At 40.7% G+C, this 27,478-nt stretch overlaps 1 protein-coding gene across 1 annotated transcript in view; it reads right to left on the reverse strand.

The window, feature by feature from the left end:
• Positions 1 to 20,753, reverse strand: part of LOC115795484 (fibronectin type III domain-containing protein 5-like) — a 43,061-nt gene extending 22,308 nt beyond the window's left edge. The window contains exon 1 of the mRNA XM_030751431.1: positions 19,926 to 20,753. Coding sequence (XP_030607291.1) covers positions 19,926 to 20,010 — 85 coding nt within the window. The 5' untranslated portion in view covers positions 20,011 to 20,753. The remainder of the gene's footprint in view (positions 1 to 19,925) is intronic.
• Positions 20,754 to 27,478: the final 6,725 nt, after the last annotated feature.

Raw genomic sequence — 27,478 nt, forward strand, 5'->3', positions numbered from 1 at the left:
TTTTTTTCCTGAATGTTTTTATTTCTCTTTAGGCAAGAAAAAGAAAAGCAATAAAAAATTTTTTTATGAACCTATTTTTCATGGAGTTACAAATATGTCCACTCAGCTGGACACCATGCATTTGACTTTTCAACCAGAGAAATATGTATTTAATATATGTATTTATTTATATTGCACCTCAGATTGACAGTCACTACTGCTAATATTGACTAATCCTGATTCTGTTAATTACAGTCAAATAACAAAAAAAAAAAAAAAAACATCTCCTTATGACTGGCCAATCGGTAGCAGTGTATGGGATGATGCACAAGCATCCACTATGTTGAATGATATGCAACTATAACAACAAAACACAGGCATGTACAAGAGAACAGCTTTGAACAGCCGTAGTGACCACTATGCATGAAAGGGATAAAATAGCATTATTAGGATAATAATTTTATGTACTTGGGGAAAAAAAAAGTATTGGTCATCATTCGTTGCAGTGGTTCCCAACCTGAGGATCGGGACCCCCTCCAGTGGATCAAACAATAAATTTGAGTGGTCCATGGATGTATCCTAACAGCAGATAAATTCTGCCAATTGTTTGCAGTCCCTTCATTTTAACAAGACCAAATGGTAATTTAACGGGAATTGGGTAAGTGGTTAAAATCAGAAAAACGGATGAATGGATAATTTGTAAGGGACAGCACAGGAAAGCACTGACAGCTGCACAGGCTGTTGATATATATCCATGGCTTATTTCCAACTCCAGGCCCTTGATGGACATTGACAGATCAAACATACCAAACATAAGTTTTTGATGTCAAAAGCAGAGTCATGTGAAAACGAAAGTTTCAAGTCTCTTCTCTCTAAAAAGAACATGGCAGCGCAGGTTTGCAAAGCTGCATCTGAACAAACCACAAGACTTCTGGGACAATATCATTTGGACAGTTGAGACCAAAGTGGAGATGTTTTTCCATAATGCACAAAACCAAACACAGCATATCAGCACAAACACGTCATACCAACTGTCAGCGCGGTGGGGGGGGGACACCTGGGCACCTGGGCACCTTGCTGTCATTGAGTCAACCATGAACTCCTCTGTATACCAAAGTATTCTAGAGTCAAATGCGGAGCTGTCTGTCTGACAGCTTGAATCAAACTGGGTCATGCAACAGGACAAAGATCCCAACACAGCAGCAAATCTACAACAGAACGGCTGAAAAAGAAAAGAACCAAAGTGCTGCAATAACCCAGTGAAAATTCAGACCTCAAACTGATTGAAATGCTATGGTGGGACTTTAAGAGAGCTGTGCATAAAAGAACGCCTGCAAACCTCAATGAACTGAATCTGATAAAAGTCCAACAGAACATGACGACTTCAAGTTATTGCTACTAAAGGTGGTTCTACAAGCTACTGAGTCGTGGGGGTGTACTTAGGTTTCCATATGACTGCAGAGAGTCCTGGGAGAAGTTATTCTTCTATTCTACCTGTTTTTAACTCTTCAAATCTTATATCTTGTTCAATAACAGGAAAGGATAGTGGCTGTCAGGTGACTGAAGTAAAGCTAGTTACAGTTCATGTTAGGCTTGGAATGATGATCAGAGTGTGATTTTAGATGTGGGAGGGCTGCAGCAAAAGGAAACGGCTGGCATAAACTAAACAAATAGGTTATTTCTAAACGTTAGATATTCTGGTGGGTGGATTTTATATCCTTTAGACCGACTGATAGACTAAAAGTTTCCCTTTGTGTGTATTCTATGCTATGCTAAGCAGCTGCTGGATCTAGGGTCATCTAAGTCTCAGCAAGAATATTGACATTTCCTAAAATATCAAAACATCTCATTTACTGGTTTCCTGGATTGTTTGTTTTATTTTTGTATCTGAATGATGAAAAACTTAAAGAAATGTAAGTAAAATGATCAAGTGTTTCTAACTCATTAACTTGAACCTCAAAACATGGGATAATATTTCCTTTAAGACGTCTCTTAGCCTTTCCAAGATGTTATTAAGATGAACCAAACCAATCCTAAACCAAACCAAATAGCTTTTCTTTTCATTAAACTAACCAAACAGTGACTGAAAGGCTTTCTTCATCATGTGCTTCCACCAGTGTCCTTGAGTAAGACCTCTCCTCCCGCAATGTGATTCAGACTGAAGTATCAACCAAATGGCTGAAATGTAAATGTATGATCACACCCACACACAGACTGTACTTACAGGCTTGAACAATTCTCTGGGGGCTGGTTAAAACTGATGGGAAATCTGAAGCAATCTCAAAAGGAAGTGTTTGATAATTTTCTTCCTTTTCTTATGTCACTAAATCATCAGGAAACATTGTGACCTTCACTGAGAGTGGGAGAGGGAGAAAGTAGAGTATAAATGGACGTTTATAAAGTGATATTTGGATTTAATGGAGAAAACAGAAATGGAAAAATGGGAAATGAAAATATATGGGTACAGTAACAGAAAGAGGCCAATAAAAGGATAAAGCTTTTACACAACACAACTGGAAAAAGTGAAAAGAAGCAAAGAGTCAGCCTGTCACAAAAACACACATTTGTTCCCATTTCTTAATATGAATCTAAAAAAATGCCAAAGATAACACAATTTGACAGACATGAAATAGTATTTTTACACCAATAAGATGATTCTGAAAGAGCTGTTAGCTGAAAACTTGACATATCTCAGCACAGTGTGCAGTGTGTCCTTAAAAATGTGGAGGACAAAAGAAGAAGTGACAGGCCTAAAAAACTATCTACAGCAGATGAACAGAATCTGAAAGTCATGTCCTTGAGAAACAGCAAAAAAAAAAAAAATCCAGCAAAGACCTGACAGGACCTGAGAGATGCATCTGGTCCTTCAGCTGATCCATCTACTGTTCACTGAAGCCTCATCAGAAATGGTCTCAGTGGAAGGGTGGCTGTCAAGAAGCCATTCTTAAGGATGGGAAACAGGGAGAAAATGTTCACAACAGTGAGTGTCTGCACCCATCTGTAAAACAGGGTGGAGGCGCTGTCATGGTTTGGGGCTGCATTTCAGCCAGTGGTGTTGGAGATCTTGTTGAAATTGATGGAATTATGAACACAGAAAAGTACCATCAGATTTTGATCCACCATGCAATACCATCTGGAAAGCATCAGATTGGCAACAGCTTCATTTTTCAGCATGACAATGATCTCAAACACACTGCCAATGCGGTTAAAGCATACCTGGATAGAACGATACACAGTGGAACACTATCAGTCATGGATTGGCCTCCCCAGAGCCCGGACCTCAACTTTATTGAAGCAGTGTGGGATCATCCTGACAGAGAACAGAACAAAAGGCAGAAACATCCAAAGAAGAGCTTTGAATGTCCTTCAAGAAGCCTGGAGAACTATTCCTGAAGACTACTTAAAGAAATGAGAAGAAAGCTGCCTCAGAGAGTTCAGACTGTGCTGAAGAATAAAGGTGGTCAAACCAAATATTGACTTTCAAACTCGTTACAAGAAATGAGGAGTGGCTTTTGAACAGTGCTGTACACTAAAAACAGACAAAATGCAACACAAAGACAGAAAACAAGATGAAAGGAGGTAGAAAAGAAGTCCAAACAGGAAAATGCAGAAGCTAAAACCACCAAAAGCTGAAAAAAAGTGAAAGAAATAAAAAAAGACAAAACAACATCTAGAGACAGAAAACTGGCAGGAAAACCTGACAGTAAAAGCAAGAAGAATTCTAAATAAATCAGAGAAAGCTTGAAAGAAAGAGACATAAAGACAGTTCCCAGAACAATGAAAGGAAAAGACAGAGGAGCAGGCATCCCAACTTTCTCTTACTGATGGTAAAACATCTAATGGACTCAATAACTATTTCAAAAACCATTGATGATTCTAGTCCACCCACTCCAGCTCCTCCTCCTTTACTGCAGGACAGGAATAGCACTCCTCATTTCTCTCCAGTTTTCTCGGCCCCAGAAAGCAATTAATAAGCACCCACTGGAAGAGTGTGGGTCCTTGTGTGTGTGTGTGTGTGTGTTTGTGCCTTTGAAAAGACACAGAGGGAAAAGGAGCCTGCAAAGCAGCCAATTAGGACATTAAGGCTTTAAAAAAAAAGGGGGGGGGGGCATTAAAATGCTGAGATTTGCATTACACAGCATTAACTCAAATTTCAGCAGATTTTTCTTCTGAATTTGTGCTTCAGCTTAAACTGGCAGGAGCTGATCATGTCACAAAGTTTACAGTCAGGGGTTTGGACAGCAGGAGCAGAGTGAAGCCCAGGACAGCAAAACATTTGTCTCATGGTGGAGGAGAATGGATGAATAAAGTAAGAGTTCTTAGTCGGTGTCCTCAGCAAACATCTGTGGCTCTTCTGCAGACTCTATCTCTTTCTCCGTTTTCTGTCTTTCAGTGTCATATGGGCATAGAAGGCCACAGTAGGAGTAGTTTCATAGTCAGAACAGCCTCAACCAAACTATCATTTATAACCTCATTATATCAGAAGATGGGTACACTGTGGTCATAAAGCGATGGACATGGTCAGCAGCAATACTCATGTAGGCTGTGGAGTTTAAATGATGCTCAGTTGGTACTAAGAGGCCCAAAGTGTGCCAAGAAAACATTCCTCACACCATTACAGCAGCAGCAGCCTAAATGGATGGATGGATCCATGCTTTCATGTTGTTCATACCAAATTCTCACCCTACCATCTGAATGCCACAGCAAAGAGACTCATCAGACCAGGCAACATTTTTCCAGTTCTCTGTTGTCCAATTCTGGTGAGCCTGTGTGAACTGTAGTATCAGTTTCCTGTTCTTAGCTGACAGGAGTGACACCCAGTGTGGTCTTCTGCTGCTGCAGCCAATCTGCTTCAAGGTTTGATGTGTTGTTTGTTCTAATTGCTTGCAGCATACCTTGGTTGTAATGAGTAGTTACTGGAGTTAATGTTGCTGGCATATTAGCTCCAAGCAGTCTGGCTATTCTTCTCTGACCTGTGACATAAACAAGGCATTTTCATCCAGAGAACTGCCACTGACTGGATACTTTTTCTTTTTCAGACCATTCTCTGTAAACCCTAAAGATGGCTGTGTGGGAAAATCCAAGCAGATCAGCAGTTTCTGAAATACTCAGACCAACAACTATGCCCTGAATCAAAGTCAATTGAAATTACCTTTCTTCCCCATTCTTATGCTCAGTTTGAACTTCAGCAGGTCATCTTGGCCACGTCTACAGCAGTACAGATTCACTGCAGTGCTTCAGCTTCAGCTTCCTGAACATAACACTGCCTTTTATTAATTATTTTTGAGATGCTTCTTTTTAGTACTTGACTGGACTGAGGTGATCTGCAGGCCATTTCTGGTCCAGGAACCACATTTTGCCCATATCTACACATAAACTGACTTTATTAGATATTCAAAAAATGTTCCAGTCACTTTACAACATTAACATCAGAAGCATCTGAACGTCTAGCTTCATGCTGAATCAGGTTCTCACTGGAAGTTTGTGCTTGTGAGTACTTAAAAAAAAAAAAATTAAACCATATTATCTTTAAACCATATATGTTGTTTATGCCGGTGTCCCATTGTTCCCTGAGCAGTCCTCTCCTCTCTGCCATCATCGCGCTCAGCAGGGGGCTGTGATCTTTGCTGCTCAGAGGAGGCAAAACTATCTAATGAGGGCTGTAGTTTTCTCCATGCAAAGGTCATTTTTTGAAACATCCTGTTATTATATTTATTTATCTTCTTCAAATGACATTTGAAGCCCATTCTGTGTTATTCTGGACTAAAAAATAACAACATATTCGACATAAATGGATATTTTTCTCGGTTTTCAACATCATATTCAGTAATAATTACCAGACTTCTCTTCTTTTGCCATTTTTTTTTTGTGTTCATTTGTCCTCTTGAAGAAGTGTTAATAACACAAAACCTGGAGGGGGGATGGGGTTTCCTCAGGTGGCATCCTTTACCCAAACTATTGAGCTACTGTACAGCTATAGAAGGCTGGCCATAGATTACCACAGATTAAATATGTGAACGCTCCCAAATTTTCCCACCACTCTATTGCTGAACAGTAATAGTAGTTTTTGTGATTTTGTCCCCGCGTGCCAACACAATCGATTTAGACTGAAGAAATCAAAATGTGATTCAAGTGGAGATCGTGAGCTCTGATGGCATAGGAAACACAGCAATTCAAAAGCAACGGGACAATTGCCTGACTTCTGCAATCACCCACTTTAGTTCTCTCCAGCCTTTCAAGCTACACAGCTTTACAGTACTGTTCTCTAGCCTGATGATACACTCCTCATTTCAGTGCCACCTCGTCTGGAGGAGTGACAACCAAAACAAAAATGACAGTCCTGACTCTCCTTTGTTGTAAGACAACTACAAAGAACAGCTCATTTCCAGGCTGGCAGAGGTGCCACCGATCAGACCAACTCTCCAAATACTTGGTGACAGACTGAAAAGAAGTTCAGGCTCATTCCAAACCGAAGGCATCCGACAGGGCTCTGTGGAGCACGACCATGAATGTCAAGCTCTATCTCAGGCTAACAAGCTAACCACAGCTCATTATGCGAGCCAGCCTTACCCCACTCCCTGCAGGACGTGTAGGCCTGCCTGCCAAGACTGCTTCGCAGTGGCTAAAGAGAAAATCCACAAAAGTATCTGTAGCATGGTATAAAACAATCATCAATCTGTGATAAGGCAGAATCATGCTCTTTCTGTCTGCCTTGTCTGCTTCCATTTGTGACTTCTTACATTTCCCAGGTTACCCTTTGACAGCTGACAGGGAAGGATTATAAATCCGTTGCATCCATCATGCGTAGGTGGAGTGAATGAAAGCATGGCAAGAAGCACAAGAAGGTGGGAGTCTTTCAGTTGAGAAAAAGCAGCATTTTACTCAGCCTGTCCTGTGGCTGCAGTGAATTCTGGTCTATTTCCTGATACTGTGGGCGTTGGAGTTGGCCAGTGCTCTCGTTTTCTGACAAGTTCCTCCCTCTATGATTACTGGAGACTGTTTGTGGATGCAGAAAGTAGCTGTTGCTCTTTAAATCTGAGGACCTGAATTTAAACCAGATGTTTGTCATCTATTTTTTGAAGCATTTATGCAAACACCAAAAGATTACAGCTAAATGTGAACATAGCTGCAGATATTTTTCTCTCAATGAACCACGACAGCATATGATTTTCTTCAGATGAGATGCAAATTTTAGGAGGTGGGTTGATAGCAACAACATCAATGGGAATTTGCTGCAGGTGATGCAAACTGGGGCAAACACACATTCACATCAGCTGAAAATGTTTCAACTTGGGCAAAAATATGTATTCTTATCCAGGAGTTCTAAGAAACAAGAAGAAAACTAAAGGGACTAGAAGGAAAAATCTTCTTCTGAGATCACTGACAGGTTCAGTATGAGATGTGCACCACCAAAACTAGACCCTGGTGGAAGAGCTCAATATCACACATTACATGTGTGATTTTTTTTGTACTTAAGTAATTCCCATCCAAAGCTGGGTACAGTAGTAGGCTTAAATACCTCAGTCCACACACTGTAAACCCAGATTTTGATTCCACTTAAAAATATTGAGTTCATATTACTTAAAATTGCCTAGAATGTGAACATTACTTGTTAATGCTGAGTAGACTGTACTTTGTGATGGTCTATCTTAGTTCAAACAACTTAATATCATCAAGTTTTGCACCTGCTAAAAATCTAGTTTATACCAGTTTTAACAGAGTGGATTAATGTGCAGCTGCATGGTGGCATGATGGTTAGCAGTGCTACCTCACAGGTAGAATACTGTCTAGAAGGTCTGGGTTCAATTCCAGCTTGGCTCAGGCCTCTTGCTGTTTGGAATAGTTGACATTTGGTGTTTTTTTTCACAACGCTCTCTTGTATAGTTTTTTTTTATTGTTCCATGGACAAATTTGTAAATGTTAATGTACCAGCATTCAGCAGGGCTGAGTTTTATCATGTTTATTTACCAAATTTATACAGACACAGTTCAACACTGTAAAAAATATTTGTGTTACTAGGCTAGCATGAACTATAAAAGATAAGTTTGGTCAATTAGAACATGCAATTTAGTTCAATTGGAAATGGAGTAGTGCTTACTTAACAGGCTGAGTTAAATGAACTGTTTCATTACTTAAAAAATTTAAGGCAACGAGTTACCTTGTTTTTTTTAAGTAGATTCAACTTATCCGGGTTTACAGTGCAGGACCATTCTTTACACAACACAACTGGCCAACCACTGCATGACGTACTGAACATTTTGGTGATTCCCATGTTGAAAAAGGTGCAGGGCAGGGGTATTCCAAAGTTATCCTACCATCAGAGCATCCTGTCAGGCTCTGTGGAGTATGACCATGAATGTCAAGCTCTATCTCAGGCTAACAAGCTAACCACAGCTCATTATGCGAGCCAGCCTTACCCCACTCCCTGCAGGACATGTAGGCCTGCCTGCCAAGACTGCTTCACAGTGGCTAAAGAGAAAATCAACAAAGGCTCTCTGTCAGTGTGACTGCTTATTTCACATGGAGGATGACTGATTCAGATTCTTGCAGCAGAGGAACTCAACTCAGTGAAAACTGAAAATCAATACAGATTTCTGACCATAACTATTTCCAAACTGAACTTTTCATACCAAAAAGTTTATGATGAACACATGTAGCATTCAAAATCTTGAAGACAATTTACACATCTCAGAAAATGGGAACAAGACCTACAATGCTGCAAAAAAAGTAATTGCCCCCTCTTGTTAAATCATGAATCAACTGTGATTAACCGCATTTTTTGGAAAGATGAGTTGGTCAGTGGCAGGCCTGCATGACTGGTGCAGTTTCACACTCAGTTGCATTCAGTTTCACAGAAACTGAATGCTAAGCACCAGTCATGCAGGCCAGAGACAAGTCAGTGACCCCCTGAAAACCACTAGAGAAAAATGTCCATTCACTGACTGGTTGGTTAGTGGTTGCTGGCAGTCACTAGGTGAAATTGGTTGCAGAGGCATACCAACAAAAACCTCCCTGGTATTGCTTTGGTCATTAGCAGATTGCTGAATTCGCCCACAGTTTGCCTGGAAGATGCTGGCTTGTCTGCAAACGCTTGCCAACTACTCACCAAGTCTTAGTGAAACTGTGATGAGTACAATGCAAACAGTAACACTTTTTCAAGTTTCACTGAAGGGTTGAGATCAGGACACTGAAGGTCAATCAAGTTCTTCCACATCGAGCTTCTTCTAGAGTTAATTTTAAGAGACTCCTTTCTCATCCACATAAATTGTCCACAAACGTTTGTACACACAGTGGATCTGGACATGATGGTAGATGAGGACTTTAACTAGACAGTATATAGGCATTCAAAAAATAACACATGTTCACATAATGAAAATTTGCAGTGAAAGCACATCCTCCCCCTCACACCGTCCATAGAAAATGCATGTTTCCTTGTCTCTGCCAGTGACAGCCAAGATCCCCCCGAACTCCCATCACGCTATGGCTGCTAAATCCCAACCGCTTTCATCTGCCAGCGCTGCAATGGAGTGCTCACACACTGAATAGACTTCTGCAATTACATATACACAGCAGAAGAGAAGAGATGAGAGGGGAGCTCGGATGGAGTCAGGAAGACAGAGGAAAAAAGATAGAGATGAAACAGAGGTGAATGAAAGACGACAGGAATATGACAGAGCAGAAATGAATGAGTCAGGATGGGGGAAAAAAGAGAGGGATGGGAGAGCAAGAAGAAAGAGCAATTATCCCGAGCATATATCAAGAGATGGCAACGGTGGGGTTTTCAATCTTTGGGTTTGGAGAGAAAAGACAGACGAAGGGGAAGTGAGATGGATGGACCGGAGGGGGGAGAAGAAGATCAATGTGCAGAAAAAATGGAGAGAGGGAGGAGGGACGCGGGGGGATAAGTAGTATATGGATATTGATTAAATGATGAATACAGCAGTGATCAGGTAGATGTTAGAGCGTGCCACACACACACACACACACACCACACGCCTTGTTTGTCCTTCAGTTTTAGTCTGGTTTTCTAAATGACATATTTCTGTCCATTCATTTTATTTCTCTAATATTTTAGGACACATTTCACTGCTTTTTAAAGTCTGTAAGCGTTTTAATAATAGCCAGCCTTTGGTTTGTTCTCTAAGACTATACATACACAGGCAACAGGCATTAACCTACACTGACTTGATAACAAAAAATGCTGACCATACTTGACTCCTGTTATTTAAAACACCCCACTTTTGATTGGGATTTGTTTAGCATGTTAGCATGCGGCCACAATAAATCATTAGACTGCTTCTTCTGGTCACCTATAATATTTCATTTTAACAAAACAACATTTTTCTACAAAAAATTCTGAGTTTCAAACTGAGGTCTTAAATAAAAATGAGGCATTCTTGTCACTGATTGTGAAACATTTTGTTATCCATCCATCCATCCATCCATCAACTTCCACTCATCTGAAGTTGGGTTGCAGTGGCAGTAGGATGCATAGAGTGCCCAAAAACCTCAAAAAAGTGGGAGCCTCAAATGACCACTAGCAACCAGTCATCAGCAACAAAGGGATGCACAACAAGCAAAGCACTTCCTGTGGACACCTCTCTATCCTCTAGCCAACAGCCAAAACTTTTGGGGTCTTCCAATCTGGCCAGGGTATCCAGACAGTGGTGCCCCCTGTGGACCAACTACCCACTGGGCTAAAGGGTCATTATGAGTCATTATTTTCTTGGTTCTTTGAGTTTGATGAAGTTTAATACTGAAAGTGCCATCACTTAGAATATGCTCTGTAAAAAGGGTGGTTGCAATAGCTAAAGCTTCTGTCTACACCTTTATGCTCAGTAGTTTGGGTTCTTTCCTGTTACTTCAATCTTTTGCTGTGATTTTTTTTTTTCTTTTATTGTCATTTTTATGGTTCTTCTTTGTATATCAAACTGTAATATTGACCAAAAATAAACACAAAGCCTCACCATCATCAGTATCCTTTAACCCTTGCTTTTGGAGTCCTCTTTTAATACTAAGTTTTTGGCACCACGGAGAAAATGCACAACTTTTTCCCCTACTGACTTTCATAAATAAACATATTTTAACTGTTATTACCAATGACATTTACTGTAACAGTTAAAGCACTCAGATGGTGCCTATTGTCAGCAAAAAGGAAAAAAGGGCAGTCCGTTCTCATTCCTGAGGTGTCAAATACCTCCTTTGACAAAGCTGTTTTGTCTGGCATCTCACTTTTGCACACATGCCCTTCTGTGCCAGCATCAGCATGTCTGACCAGCTAAAGGCTGAGAGCAACCAGGTTTTGTGGCATGTTTGCTCTAAATTCTTTAAAGAAGCCCAGGAATTCATACATTTCAAAAACCTTTGGTGTACACTCCTTCCGAAATGCATAATAATAAAGCCTCTCACTGCAAAGGATAGTGCTCTGCTTGTGCTCAGAGTAATCCTAATCTGGGTTTTAACACAAAACGAAACTAAATGATAATTTAGCAAAGATGTGAAGTAGCCTGGATTGCTCACTCTGGAGGATTTCCCTTCCTTCCATCCTTATTTCAAATCAGAAAAACACAACCCACTCTGTGGTGTGATCTCTCCACATACAGTAGTGCTTCTATCCATGTGTACTACTGATGGACCGAGCCAAGTCCACCAAAAATGCATTTTATTGTCCGCCTCCAACCCCACGTTTCTCTGCAGCAGCACGCGATAAAACAAAAACAAGGCCGGAGACAGCAGCTGTTTACCTCCGCTCCTCCCGGCGTACAGTACTCTGTGACGTGCGACCCGAGCCGGACAGCCGTCTGTAATCACTGCAAAGAAACCGTTGACGATTGAACTCAGAACCTAATCTCTCATCTCACTAATGGCTCCTACCACTCTCTGAGAATGGATGGATGTGTGTGTCTGCATGTGTGTGCACGCAAGCACTAATATAGTAACATCTTCTCCATACTGATTAAATATACAGTATGAGTGCAATTATGAGACATTGTTCCCCTCACTCCTCTTACATAAGACCACGACAGAATGAAACTTGTTGTGCTCACTTTGTGTTGTTGTGTCTTCTGTCCCTGCCCGCTGGCTGTATTTGAGGTCATTCATACTGCATTCATTTTATTGTGTCTCTTTGCAACTGTTTGTGTTGATTTCCATTTATATACTGTACAAAAGTCTGGATCCACTCTTCATTTCTTTATATGTTGCTAGGAAATGGAAATAGTTGCAGCAATTTATTGAAATTTGGAAGCATAACATGGAAGTACAGTATATAAGACAAAAACTGTCGACTGTGTCTATGTCTCCTTTCTTTCGAGGCTTTCTCTGATTTATTAGAATTCTTCTCGCTTTACTTTCAGGTTTTCCTGCCAGTTTTTCTGTCTCCAGATGTTGTTTTTGTTTCATATTTTTATTTCTTTCACAATTTTTTTCAGCTCTCTGTAGTTTTGGCTTATGTATTCTCTTTTGTGGACTTTTTTCTACCCTCCTTCATCTGTTTTCTGTCGTATTGCATTTTGTCTGTTTTTTATGCAAAAGCCAAAATATGAAATAGGTGCAGTGTTTTATTATTGAAGCATGTGCAAACATACATGGAAATACAGCATATGAGGCAAAAACAGAGTTTTGTACAGTTCTAATGAGCTTGAAAGTGAATATTGGTGTGACCACCTTTATTCTTCAGCACAGTCTGAACTCTCTGAGCAGCTTTCTTCTCATTTCTTTAAGTTAGTCTTCAGAATAGTTCTCCAGGCTTCTTGAAGGACATTCAAAGCTCTTCTTTTGGATGTTTCTTCTTCTGCCTTTTGTTCTGTTCTCTGTCAGGAATGATCCACACACTTTCAATAATTTGAGGTCCGGGCTCTGGGGAGGCCAATCCATGACTGTAGTGTTCCACGGTGTGTGTTTTTCTATCCATCATGCTTTTCCACTATTATTACTTTTACTTTACTGCATTGGCAGTATGTTTGAGATCATTGCCAAGTTGTTGTCAGTCAGATGCTTTCCAGATGGTATTTCATGGTGGATCAAAATCTGAGGGTGCTTTTCTGTGTTCATAATTCCATCAATTTTAACAAGATCTCCAACACCACTGCCTGAAATGCAGCCCCAAAACCATGACAGAGCCTCCACCATGTTTTACAGATGGTTGTAGGCACTCAGTGTTCTACCTCTCTCTCCTGACCTTCTCTGTACATATTGAGATGATTTGAACCAAAAAGTTAAATGTGGAGTTATCCCTCCATCAGACCTGTTGCTGCAGTTCTTGTGTAATTTGGCATACCTCAGCCTTTTCTCACTGCTTCCCTTCCTTAAGAAATGCTTCTATGCATTATTTTCCATTTGTTTTGTGTTATTCTACAATTGTCTGTGTTGCTTTCACACCGTCTCTTTTGTGCATATTTTTTTCTTTTGTTTGCATCTAATTTATTTGTTCTGTTTTTGCTATTTTTGTGATTATTTTGCGTTTGCATTTTTTTTTTTTTTTGGTTTCAGTTTATTCGGCATCTCTTTATCATGATTTTGCCACTATTTGTGTTCATTTTTGTGTTACCTTTCAATGTGTTTGCTACGAGGACATTTCTCTGCTGGTGAACATTTTGGGGTTATTTCTGGTTGCTTTTCACTTGTTTTGTGTCTCTGGAGACACGCAATTTTTGTGGTGATTTTGAGTTTTCTATTTACACTGGGGACTATTTGTGCTGTTTTTCATTCTTTTTTGTGCCTCTTTGTACACCTCACAGCTCTTTCCAGTCCTTTTGCATCTTGTTTCATGTTTCTGCAAATATTTTTAGTCATTTTCTTTGCGTTCTCTTTTTTTTTTATGGTCATTTTGTGTCTCTTTCCATTCATCTGTTCTTTTCTTCTGGCATTATTTTCCTGTTTTTGTTACTTTTGTATTGTGTCCTTTGGGCAATTTTTCTATTTTACACAATTTTTTCTCTTTCCATTTGTTTTTGTGTCTTTGTGACTATTTTGTTTTGAGGTGCTGGTGTATGGGATGTATGCACTGATATGCTGGTATATACATATATGTATTTTTAGCTTTCCCTCTGTCTCTTTTTGTCTGTCAGTGTCACAACTACATTATATTTTCCGGTCTCTGTGATGATTTTGCACTTATCTGTTAGACTTTGTCACTATTTGTATTAATTCACAGGACGTGCTTTGGTGATTTGGCGCTCTACTTTCAGCTTGTTTGGTGTCTTATTGCAATTATTTTGTGTGTCTTTCTGATCATTTTGTTACTATGAAAGCAGACGTGAACTCTGGCGGCTGGCACTCAGCATTGGTCTAGAGGCCCCCTTACCATTTCAGCCCCTAGACATGTGCCCTACAGGCCTGCCGGGAATCCTTTCATAAGAATGGTGATTTACAGTCACCCGTTGCTTTATCAGATAAACCATGCTCGTGATACTTTTGTGCTGTGTGAGCTTTCTAACATAAAATGATGGACGTAGTCAGCAACAATAATCAAGAAAGCTGTGGTTTTAAATGATACTCAGTTGTTAATAAGCCCCCCTAAAAAAAAAAAAAAAAAAAAAAAAAAAGGCAGGGTGGAGGGTGAATCCATCCTTTCATGAGGTTTACACCAAATTCTGACCCTACCATACCACCTAATGTCACAACAGAAGATTGAGACTCATCAGACTAGGCAGTGATTTTTTTCAATCTTCTGTTGTCCAGTTTTGGTGACCCTGCGTGAATTGTAGCCTCAGTTTCCTGTTTGCTGGCAGAAGTGGCTCCCGGTGTGATCTTTTGCTGCTCTTGAGATGCTCTTCTGCATACCTTGCTTGTAACGAGTGGTTATTTGAGTAACGGTTGCCTTCATTTCAGCTCCAAGCAGTCGGACCATTCTCCACCGACCTCTGGCATCATCAAGGTATTTTCACCCAGAGAACTGCTGCACACTGGATATTTTCTCTTTTTCTAATCCTTCTCTGTAAACCCTAGAGATGGTTGCGTGGGAAAATCCCAGCAGATCAGCAGTTTCTGAAGTACTCATGGCACCAAGAACCACGCCACATTCAAAGTCTCTTAAATCACCTTTCTTCCCCATTCTGATGCTCAGTTTGAACTTCCACAGGTCTTTTAATGCCTAAACAGACTAAGTTGCTGCCATGTGATTGGCTGATTAGATACTGGCATTATTGAGCACTTAAACAGGTGTACCGAAGAAAGTGGCCAGTGAGGGTAATACTAAGATAAGGCACAAAGTAATAAATTGTTATGTCATTTTGCCCGAGTCTTCTCAAACTTGCAAATCATTTTCTGATTAATGACCACACTCATCATATAACAGCATCTTTAAACTGGACCCAAACTCTCAGCAATTAGATGAGAATTCTAATTTGCCTTCAGCCATTCAAGTTGAGTCAGGTCCCACAAGAGCCCTTCAAAATGCACAACCATGGGCCGCCATGGTCAGTGGATGAGCAGGCGCTCATGTATACTGTGTGGCGGTGCAGGCGGCCTGGGTCTGTGTCCCAACCTGTGGCCATTTACTGCATCTTCCCCATCTCTTTCTCTCCACTCTACACTATCAAATACAGCTGCAAAAAAAATAATTAGAAAAGAAAAATGCTCTTTTGCAGTGATGCTGAAAAACTTACAAATTACAAGCGGAAGGCAGAAAAAGGAGGAGGCGCATGGATCATTTAAATCGCCAGGTTGCCATGGAAAAATAACGACAATCAGCACTGAGCCGAGGCAGTTATGTGAGGCTGAGCCGAGCAGAAAGAGAGGCTTCCCTGTTACTCTGCTCCTTTAAAAATAAACACCTCCTGTGTCTGCAGTTGGTGCATTTTTATGATCCCCCTACGAGCTTAATGTTCAGCTTTCCTTTTTGTTCTCCTTTCCAAAGACCCGTGTAGAACATCTTTCGTTTCATTCCCAAGGTTTCAATCGGTGAGCGGCGGGACGCAACAGAGAGAAACACAACTGCAAATAAATCTTGGAAATTCATTCTTGGTTTTGACAGCAAACTGACTAAAAATATTTTCAATGCAGGGTCCAGTTACTGGGCTAGACTTTTTAAACACATCCTGTGTAAGTTGTCAAGATCTTTTTCACACGATAAAGAAGGTTCAAATATAGCAGCTCCTTTACGGAGCATATATTGGCCTTAAAAAGTTTAGAATGAAGGTCAGAGTTATTGGTGTTACAGTGGACTGCATTATATTGTGTGTCTAATAATCTCTATCCTCTGTTAGAAACCCCAGCATATAATAACTGCCAATTACAGGTGCAATAACAAACTCCTAGTTGAAATAAGGCCAATCAGAACTGAACACTACGTGTGCACCACACAAAGCAATAAAGTGGCCTCTGCTGTCACAAAGAATTAAACAGTGCCGTGAAATATTAAAAACCTGTACATGAATATATTTTCATTTTCTGAAAATGTAAGTAGCTTGACCTTGCACATTGTCCACTCTTCAGTGAAAAGTGTGCAAACTCTCCATTTCAACATCAAAAATTCATTTAGACTAAACACTCTTTGACCTGTGAACATTCTCAGGATCCTCAATGAGACTTCATTTGCACGGTAACATACTCTGATTCTGTTTCGTTCTGTTAGGGGTGGCATGTTATTTCAGGGGCTCTGAGTTGCCTGCTCCTAAAGTACTTAAACAATGCCTCTAAAAACTTGTTAAACTGAAATGAAGAGTGTTTCTGCAACTGCAAAGCTCATTTTTGGCCTCAGAGATCTTCACAAAGACATTTCGCTGGACTATCTTCATAATCTGTAAGAGAAAGCTGGAAAACGAGCTGCAGTGTTGGTTGAAATCTGGGACCCGTCGGAAGCACTGCACAGCAGCTTCCTATCAAGCATTGCTAGGAAGCAGCTGAATGGGTCCCTGCAATGCAAATATGCCCCTATGGATAGGCGTATTTCTCATTTTGTCCACAAGCATGCACAGCCATGCTCAGGGTGTCCTTTTAAGGATTATGGCATTGAGGAAAAGGGATCTGACACTCCCAACTCATCATTTCTCAACATTCCTAAACCTAAACAAATGAGGTTTTAGTGGCTAATCCGAACCAGAAATTGAAAGCAAAAATTAAAAATGAGTGAAAAACAAAACAAATAAGCATGTGAAATGCCAAAGTGCAAAGCACAACTGTACCCACAAGATAGGATGCGCTGTCTCCTGAACCTGCAACTTATGACACCGCCACACCTCCAGCCTCCAAGCAGCAGACTTTAAAGCTCTCTAAAACGAGACCTTTATCACGCTGTGTCAGAGCAACAACACCAGAGTGCAAACTGCTGAAATCGGGGAGATGCAGGAGGCAGCTGAGAAAACAGCATTTTGGACCAGAATTATAGAACTCTTCTGGTTCGCTGCTGACTGGAAGACTTGTCACATGTTGAAGGGCTTGTCAGGGACAAGGAGTGTGCGGTTTCACGGTCAATCCACCCGTGTCCAGTCACATCTATGTGACAGTTGTGTCAGGACCTCGGGACAGTTGTGAAACACTACAATGCTCAGCTCGAGGCCGAGACCATCTTCTATACAATCTATGGCCAGGATGAGAACACGATGGTGCCATCACATCACAATAACTGTGTGTAAAGTAACTCATTCAATATAGTCCCCTGTAGAGCCCAACCAGTATAGGACTTTTATGTATATGGATACCAATACCAATATTTCTCCAAAAAATCCAATATATTGGCCGATAATTTTTTCTTTCAGGCACACAAAATACAGATTTCCTTAACATTTGTGTATATACAATATGTGTAGTTATTTATTGACATGCTGCTCAACTCTGCTCAGATCAGCTGGACTTATAACAAGGCTGAAAGGAGTTTCTCCCATCTCTTCTTTATTTTTTACATTTTCATTCATTAGCTGTTATAAATACCGATATTGATATCAGTCTAAAACCTTTGCTCAAAAATGCGTGTTGAGCAGAGGTTTTAGATTTGCACATGTTGGAATTTTAATTTTCTGATTCAGGCTGGCCCGCAGTTTAACAGCAAGTGGGCAAACTCCAACATTTTTTATTCAAGACTCTTCAGCCAGTTAACATCCCTCAGACTGCAACCTGCTTATAAGTAGGGTTTGGCTAACATCCACCTATTTTTATGGAATTTTTGCATGTACAGGGTATGCAAAAGGAAATGCTTAGAAAACAAGAACATAAATGACCATAATGGATAATGGATTCATTATGTTCCCCTGGGTGCAGGTGATGCATTGTTAAGAATCTGGGGAAATTGAGATTCAGCGCAACCCACATCGAACATAGATTGTTCTGCCAGGCAACACTCAGTTCTTGTTGAAAGACTACAGTTTCCAACCTCATAAAACATCAAATAAATATATTTTACATAAAGCTATAACCAGGTGTAATGTCACCTGTTGCTTCAAATTCATGAATTAATCTTTTAAAACGAGATGCTGGTCGTTTCCCGCCTCTGGCTGTGATTTATGGTGAAGGAGAAAAAGGCTTCATCCTGTGGTCACGGCATGGTTTGTCATGGCTGGAAATCTGCATTTAAAATTAATGAGGGGCAAAGAGCAGGATGATGAAGCGTGGTTGATGAGCTCCCGTAAAAACGTGACGTGTGTGTGTGTGTGTGTGTGTTTGGGGGGGGGGGGGGGGGGGGGGGGGGGGGGGGGGGGGGGGGGGGGGGGGGGGGGGGGGGGGGGGGGGGGGTATAATATACAGCAGCTCATTGGATGAATCAATATGGAGCCTCGTAAGTGCAGATTAGCTGCTGCTTGGTATTCAGCCAAAAAGAAGCATGTTAATTGGTGCAATTTGCAAGAGCGGCTTTGCATTAAACCTCATGGGAAGGTGCAAGAGGAGGAATGTGACCATGTCTGGGTGATTTAAGTTGCATTCCTGCAACAGCTAATTAAACAGAGCAGAGAAGGAGTGAGAGAGAGAGATTGCTTTGAAATGCGAATCCCCTGATAGGCATCAATTAAGGTTGGGACACTTTTACAACAGCTGTTAGTCTAGTTGAGATATAAGTCGTAAACAGAGCGCAACCACGCTCCACTCACCTCAAATCAAACAGGGTGAACACACAAAGCAGGAAGGTGGAGAAATGGAAGGGGAGGATTAGATAGGGGAATGGGTTTTAATGTAAAGCCACGCACTTAAAGCTGCGGATGATGAAAATACTGATCACCTTTCAAGGCCAGCAGCCTTGTTAGTGCCGGCATATGTCCTTCAGTTTTTACCCTGTAACGTCCAGATTTTCCTCTTTTGGGTCCAATGGTAGGAGTGTGTTGGGTGTGTAACACTGGATGCCTGTTATTTTCATCATCTTTTTATGGCCTGCACATTTCTACCAATTCAGCCTCATGCCATTTGGTAGCGTTGGCAAACTGTTGCAGTTTCAAATCATGTTCTGTGGGTTTCACCTTGTCCATTTTCTGCCCAAAACACACTGTGAACAATTATGTTTTTTTAATGATTGCTTTAAGAGATGTTAACAAATAAAAAATACTACTAATAAATAACAAGACATCACACTGTCCTATTTCTTCTATTGCTTAAAAAAATCAATATTATATCCTTATAATTGATATTAAAAAAAAATTTAATGCGTTAAATCATCATTCCACTTTTTTAGTCAGTCACAGGGAGATGTTTCTAGAGTCAAACCAAGTGAGGCGCATGTCCTTGCTCAGATTTAACAAGGACATCAGGCTGATTTTAAAATTTGCCGTTTTTCTAATGGAGTTTTGAATGCGGTTTAATAAACTGCAGATAAAGCAGCTTTAATTGAGCTGAAATGAAGAAAAACGGAGTGGCAGCCATATGTTCAAACACACGTCTCCTATCATTGTACAACATGTCATCATTACATGGATTATGCCAGTTGTTTGCACCCATCACGCCTGAAGTTTCTTGGGAATTTCTTATATTTAGCTTAAATATGTGAAACACAATGAGCAGAGATGAAAAACAGAGACACTTACATCCTCCGACCATCCCCGGGGTTTGCCAGAAGGCCAGCAGCAGCAGCAGCAGCAGCCCGAGGTCCCGGTGAAGAGACGCGGTCATAACCTCCGCCTGAGTCTCCACGGCACGCGCGCACACACACACGCACACACACACACACACACACACGCACGCAGACACGCACACACACCCTCTGCCTCCTTCTGCACGCCTTCTCCTCTTCCTCGGCGTCTCACCTCCTTCACCTCCTGCTGCGTTTTACTGAAGGTTTCGCCACTGGGTCACCACTGTTTCCACATCACCCGTCATCCTCCGGGGTACAGTTTTAACGCCCCGCAGCGCGCTGGTTTGACTCCCAACTTGCGCGAAGTAGGTCAGTAGGTGTGCAACCTTAGAAATCACAACAGCCTGTGCTGAGGGGAGATTTAATATCTCTCACTGAGCGGAGCCAAGAGTCCGGGGGAGGGGGCAAAAAGCTAACAGGTAGTTCGACCCTCTCCGCCTCCGTGTCTAGCGGTTTCTCGTTAAATGTCGTCTGGAGACGCAGAGGAAATTTTCTCCGCAGCAGGTGGAAGGAAGGTCAGAAAGGAGTTCAGCACCACGGACAGAGCTCAGTCATTTCTGAGGAGAAACGGCGCTCATCCAAGTTTCATATCGATAAATGAGAGGACAGCAGGGTGACGCTGAGGCTCCCGATGTCTCACAGGAGGACGCAGGAGCGCAAAGGTGGTCCCGTCTCATCCAGAGAGCTGCAGGCTGGTTTAATTTGGCGGATTTATGGGACCCCAGAGGATCAGAAAATGTCTCTGTGTGCAGGAGCTTCGGTGGGAACTCCTCCAGTCATCCGCAAACACAGCCGATCTGCACCGACACAAATCCTGTCACTACACAGAGCATGGAGGAAGAGGAGGAGGAGGTGGAAGGAGAGTGAGAGAGGGAGGGGGGGAGAGGACGAAGAGGTGCGTTTCTTTACGCTGAATAACCTGCATGCTGTCAGTGAAGAGCGCTATTGAGCGCCAACTGTTGATTATGTAATAAGCCTCACAGCGCTGGTTTGAATTCATTCCTTTGGAGATCAACAAGTACAACCACGATGCCATCTGCCATCCTCTAAATGTGTGAACTGATTTTAAACTGGACGCTATTTAACCCCGCTCATTACATAACGCGCCACATTCCAGTTTAATACATTCAGTTACAGCCTCCCGATGTTCTTTGGTCTTTATACAGTCTGTGATTCATATTAGCTCTAACCTGTGCTTTAGCCATGTTGCCTAACCTACAGTGTCACCTGTTTAAAGTAGGTTTTGTTTTCTATCTGAAGCACAGCTGCTGCTGTTTTATTACTTTAAGCCACAGTCTGAGTATTAAAGACAGACACAGCCACTTGGGATTGGCATCGCTTTAAAAATATTTAAATAGTCACTAAGTTATTCAAAAAGTAAAAATAGGAAATGTTTGTGGGGCTCTCTTTCTCTTAAAATATATACTCACTGCCCACTTTATTAGGTACACCTTGCTGGACTGGGTTGGACTCCCTTTCGCCCTCAGAGCTGCTTTAATTCTTCATGGCACAGATTCAACAAGGTGTTGGAAAATTCCTCAGAGATTTTGGTCCATGTTGACATGACAGCATCACACAGTTGCTGCAGATTTGTCGGCTGCACATCCATGATGAGAATCTCCCCGTTCCAACACATCCCAAAGGCGCTCTATTGAGATTCGGTGATTTTGGAGGCCATTTGAGTACAGAGAACTCATCGTCATGTTTAAGAAATCAGTTTGAGAGGATTTGAGCTTTGTGATTATGGTGTGGTATCCTGATGGAAGCACCCATCAGAAAATTCAGACTCATCAGATCAGGTAACATTTGTCCAGTCTTCTATTGTGAAATACTTTGACCAGCCCATCTGGTACCAACAATAATACCACATTCAGAGTCACTTAAATCACCTTTCTTCACCACTCTGATGCTTCAGCAGGTAACCTTGACCATCTTTCATGCTTAAATGCATTGAGGTGCGTTAACAAGCAGTTGAACAGGTGTTATTATTCTACTGTCCTGTTCCACTGTATCAACAAGCTGCTTGCCTGGGTAATAAACAACAAACACAGAAAGTGTGTGCACTAGTACCTTCCAGGACTGGTGATCACGACTGTGAGATGAGATGTTTCTGTACAAGCAGAAGAAACTTGGAAAGTCAAAGACAATGACAGCTGCCTAAAAGCTTTGCCTGGAACTCAATAAATAAACTACATTTTTCCTTTCCTTTTAGTGTAAACTGCAGCAGGTGAAGTTTCAATATAACAAGTCAGCCCCAACTTTTTGTGGTGAGGTGCAATCTTTGAAGGATAGTCAAATATTTCCCGGTATATATCAAACATTTTTGCTTGAAATGCTCATCCCTATTAGCCACTATTATGGTTGGTGAATGCTTATTATTCTGCAGGAAATTAATTTGTGGGTTCTGCTCGTTAGTTATTTGTTTAAATAAAATACAATAAATATGGCCATTTTTCTGTTTTCTGACATTTTATATAATGAGTTTGATTATTAAAGGAAATAACTAATTATTGACAATGAAAATAATTACTAGCTGCCTTACAGGTACTAATATGATGGAATAATAATAATAACTTGCACCAGGTTTTCAATGTTTTAATTATTATAGAGGCAAAAATCACTCTGACACACACACACACACGAGAAATAATCAAACTATGAAATAATTGCAGTCTTAAAACTACATAAGAGGAACAGGCTGCAGGACCAACCTTTATGCAAATAGCCCTAACCCTTATATATAAAGCAATACTGAGTAGAATTTTATATATATATATATATATATATATGAATGCATATTATAACCTGCACAGAGTATGAGAGAATCCATCAAAAGGTGCCATCATATCGCACAGTTGCTGACTAGAATTAATATTTATGAGTTTCAGGCTCCTGGAGTACATAGAGATGGTTTGAAATTTGGTGCGTTCTCTTTATTTGTTTCTGCATTTTGAGCCCAACTTTAGGAGATTTCCACATTTTCCAGTGCTGTGAAACACATTTATGTTCCTGTAATGGTTAGCTCTTTTTAATGCTAAAATATAATATTTTTTATCCATGAATTTTCACATTTACTGTTTTACAAAAAAAACCAAATGTAAAGCAAATCATTATTATTTTTTTTTATTAAGATGCCAAATTACAGTTATTTACTTGCATTCCTGAACAGAAAAATTTGTTTTAGGGGAAGTCCAGTGTGACGGCTTAATTTTGGTTATAAAAATGTGAATTTAGTTTGAAAGTCCTTATTGCTGTTCAAAATGGTAAAACATCGAGAACTCACAGCAAAGGAAAGAGTCCGTTTTAAAGCACTTTATGAGACAAAGTGTTCTCACAGTGTGGTCAAGTAGGCTTTAGGGTTGATTTCTGAGATTGTTACTCACCAAATGCACCAGGAGTGGCAGAAAATGAAAGCGAACTGAAGCAGGCACCTCAAGATTTTAAGTCCTAGAGACAAAAGGAAGACCCCCCGCTGATCTTCAGGCAGAGGTAAACGCTTCTAGATCAGAGTCTGAGAAGGTCACCAGAGTGGCCATAAGCAGATAACTGAACAAAAAAGACTTAAAAGGAAAAGAATAGCTGCTAAAAAAGCATTACTGAGACCTGCAAAAACCCAGAAACACCTCAGATCTGTCAGGGAGCACAAACACTGGACTGTAGACGACTGGAAGAAGGCACTCTGGATGGACAAGTACAGGTTTGAACTCTTTGGTCAGCATTGTCATGTCCTCAGAAAAACTGGAGAATGCTTTGATACTAGATGCATTGCACCCACAGTGGAACGCAATGGAGATTTCATTATGGTATGGGGTTCCATTTCTGGAACTGGAATGAGCAAATTATTGAAAATTGACAGTACCATGAACATAAAGGTCTACCACAACTTCTCGGTGCATCATGGGATCCCTTCTGGACTAAAACTCATTGGTCATGGGTTCATATACCAACAAGACAATGAATCCAAGCATACTTCAAAGCTGTGCAGAGACTATTTAACTAAGAAAAAAGAATCTTGAGTACTGGAACTGATGGACTGGCCGAGTCAAAAACTTGAATTCTACTGAGCAGATTTGGGATTTAGTGCATTCATAGATTGCACAAAAGTTTCATCCAAAGCAAGTCCCTGGGAACAGCTTTAAACTATTTGGAACTCAGTAATAAAAAAGAGACTGTTGAAAAATATATAAAAGCAATGCCAGCAAGAACGCAAGCTGTTAAATCTGCACCAATTTGACAAAAAGCAGCAGAATCCAGTATTGGTACCCTGGATGTTGACGCATTTGCGGATAACTCACTGGAGAAAACAAAAGTACATTTTGGCCAACCTTTAAAGTGTCACTATGCTGGATAGATGGCTGGACAAAACAAGTTATAACCAGGTGAAAGGACTCCTGAACTTTGATACCAGGCTCATCTTCTAAGCTGTTATGCCTTCTGTATAAAAAATAATGCTAATAAACAGTCATTTTAGCATTGAGTGAGTGAGCGTTACACATGTCAAATATGTGGTTTGCAAGTCTGAGTTTAACAACAAAGGATTTGCATGCAAGCATGCAAACAAAGCTCTTATTCATAATTACTCTGTCAGTTTGTTCAGTCACTTTGGAGCCTGTGAAAATGTGTGCACATTAAAGCTGCAAGTGTTTGGTCACATCTTGATTGCTTCAGTTCAAATCCACTGTGGTAAAGCACTGAGGCAAAGGTGTGAAAACTGTGTCATTATCTAAATACTTCTGGACCTGGCAGTGAAACACCTATTTAATAAAGTCCTTGTTTAAAAGCCTTAGGGCAGCAGCTGCTACTTTGACAGCTTTTACCCATCATTTATCTCGAGCTGAAGCTTTCGATTTTTAACACTGCAAGAGATACGAGTTGACATTTTGAACATGACTTATTGATTCAAGATCAAAGGCAATACGAGTTTTTCTCAGATCAAACGGAGGCAAAATGTCTTAAAAACCTTTGAAAGGGTGAACTAAGGAGAGATATAAAAGTACACGTGTATTATTCAGGGAAAGAGCATGAGAGTCACGCTGTTCACCACTATATGGAATGAGGCACATCCTGTTTGAAAAGTGAAATTCATGTAGTCAGCTGCAAATAAACTCTTCTTCATACTAATAATTCAAGAAGTCTTTCTGGTTGTCCGTTCTTAGTCAGTTTCCCCAACTGTTCATCCAAACTGCTTCAAACTTGGTGAGTGTGTCAGTGGGGACCCGAGTAAGTATAGAGCTGAGTTTGGTGTACACTATATTGCATAAAGTATTTGCTCATCTGCCTTCACATGCATATGAACTTAAGTGACATCCCATTCTTAATTCATAGGGTTTAATATGATGTCGGTCCACCATTTGCAGCTATAACAGCTTCTTCTGGGAAGCCTTTCCAGAAGGTTTAGGAGTGTTTATGGGAATTCTTGACCATTATTCCAGAAGTGCATTTGTGAGGTTAGACACTGATGTTGGATGAGAAGGCCTGGTTCACAGTCTCTGCTGTAATTCATCCCAAAGGTGTTCTATCAGGTTGAGGTCAGGACTCTGAGCAGGCCAGTCAAGTTCTTCTACACCAAACTCACTCATCCATGTCTTTATGGACCTGCTTTGTGCACTGGTGTGCAGTCATGTTGGAACAGGAAGGGGCCATCCCCAAACTGTTCCCGCAAAGTTGGGAGCATGAAAATGTCCAAAATGTCTTGGTATGCTGAAGGAATAAGAGTTCCTTTCACTGGAACTAAGGGGCCGAGCCCAACTCCTGAAAACCACCCCCACACCGTAATCCCCCCCCTCCACCACACTTTACACTTGGCACCATACAGTCAGACAAACACAGTTCTCCTGGCAACCACCAAACCCAGACTCATCCATCAGATTGCCAGATGGAGAAGTTGGTGACCTCTGTGCACTATGCACCTCAGCATCCGCTGACTCCACTCTGTGATTTTATGCGGCCTACCACTTCATGGCTGAGTTGCTGCTGTTCTGAATCACTTCCACTTTGTTATAATACCACTAACAGTTGACTGTGGAATATTTAGTAGTGAGAAAATATCACAACTGGACTTGTTGCACAGGTGGCATCCTATCACGGTACCATGCTGGAATTCACTGAGCTCCTGAGAGCGACCCATTCTTTCACACATGTTTAAAAAAACCCTCAGCTGAAGATTGCTGTGTGCTGCATTTTGCAGGGGGATTGGTATGTGTTTGGCTATCTTTAGCTGATATTAATGCACTCTTAGTCCTCTTGTCCCTACAACTACGTGCCAAACTCAAACCTAAACCTCATTCTGACTTTAACTGAAACCATGTTTTAACTCTCAAACTTTTTGAACGGACAAAAAAACATAGAGCTGGCCAAAAAGTTCTAACATTTACAATAGTTTTGGTTTCTGAATAAATTTTCGTGCAACTTTTAATGATGTTGGCAGATTTTGTTTATTTGAAATATTTTGTTAGGATAGCTTAGATATAATAACAACAATGAAAGTAACTTCTGTCACTGATTTTAATGTCTGTAGCTGATTATTGGCAGGTTTTTGGTGATGATCTAGAATGCAAACTGGTTCTCACAGACATATTTAAAAAAAAGTTTTCATGTCATTCAAATAAAATCTCTCTGCAAACTGTCACTTTTAATGGTCACTGAGCAACATGGCTGTTTTTCTTAGGCCAACAATTTAACACCACAATAAAAATTAAAAAATACTGAAGCACAACCAGAAAAGTGATATAATTTTGTACAGGATATTTATTTCTTTATTTGGTTTCTCAATTTTCTGAAATTACTTCCTGTCTGTACTTTTGCAAATAACCCAGCCACAGATTTCCATACCGGATCAGTCGGGGCCCGGGATAATCGTGACTGCTTCCAGTGCTGCTGGTCAGCAGGATGCCAGAGGAAACTGCGCTACTGTTTGCTGAAGACAAAGGAAGAGCAGAGGGGGATTTAGAAGACCACAGAGAAGATTCATGGATGTAGTGAAGGAGGACATGAAGAGGGTTGGTGTGACAGAGGAGGATGCAGGGACAGGGTGAGATGGAGGCAGCTGATAGGCTGTGGCAAAATAAGTTGCACAGCTGGACATTTAATGCCAGTTAAAGCTGAAACAGAGAACAGTATTGCAGATTTTTTTTTTTTGCTGATGGCATTTGAGATCTTCTTTGAGGTTCCTCACCACAATTTGCTTGTTTGAAGCTGCGAGCAGCTCATCCATGTGATCAATCAGCATACTCAAAACTCTGTGCTTTGGTAAACATAATAATACTGAGTGTACTTTCCCATTTTGTCATATTGCTGGTGTGTTTTCTACATGGCTAAATGAGTCGGTATGTAGTGTGGAAGGGGGATACAAGTAACATTCTTTTGTTTTCAGCAATTTGTGGGAAGTTTTAATACTGAATCAAAATTTATTCTAAAGAAGTTTCAGTTCAGAAGTTTTATGTCTAACAAAAAAATTAAATAAAACTAATCATCTTGACACAGAACCAGTGTTGTGCATTGTTGACA

The sequence above is a fragment of the Archocentrus centrarchus genome, chromosome 2, assembly GCF_007364275.1.
Source record: "Archocentrus centrarchus isolate MPI-CPG fArcCen1 chromosome 2, fArcCen1, whole genome shotgun sequence".
NCBI classification, from domain to species: Eukaryota; Metazoa; Chordata; class Actinopteri; order Cichliformes; family Cichlidae; genus Archocentrus; species Archocentrus centrarchus.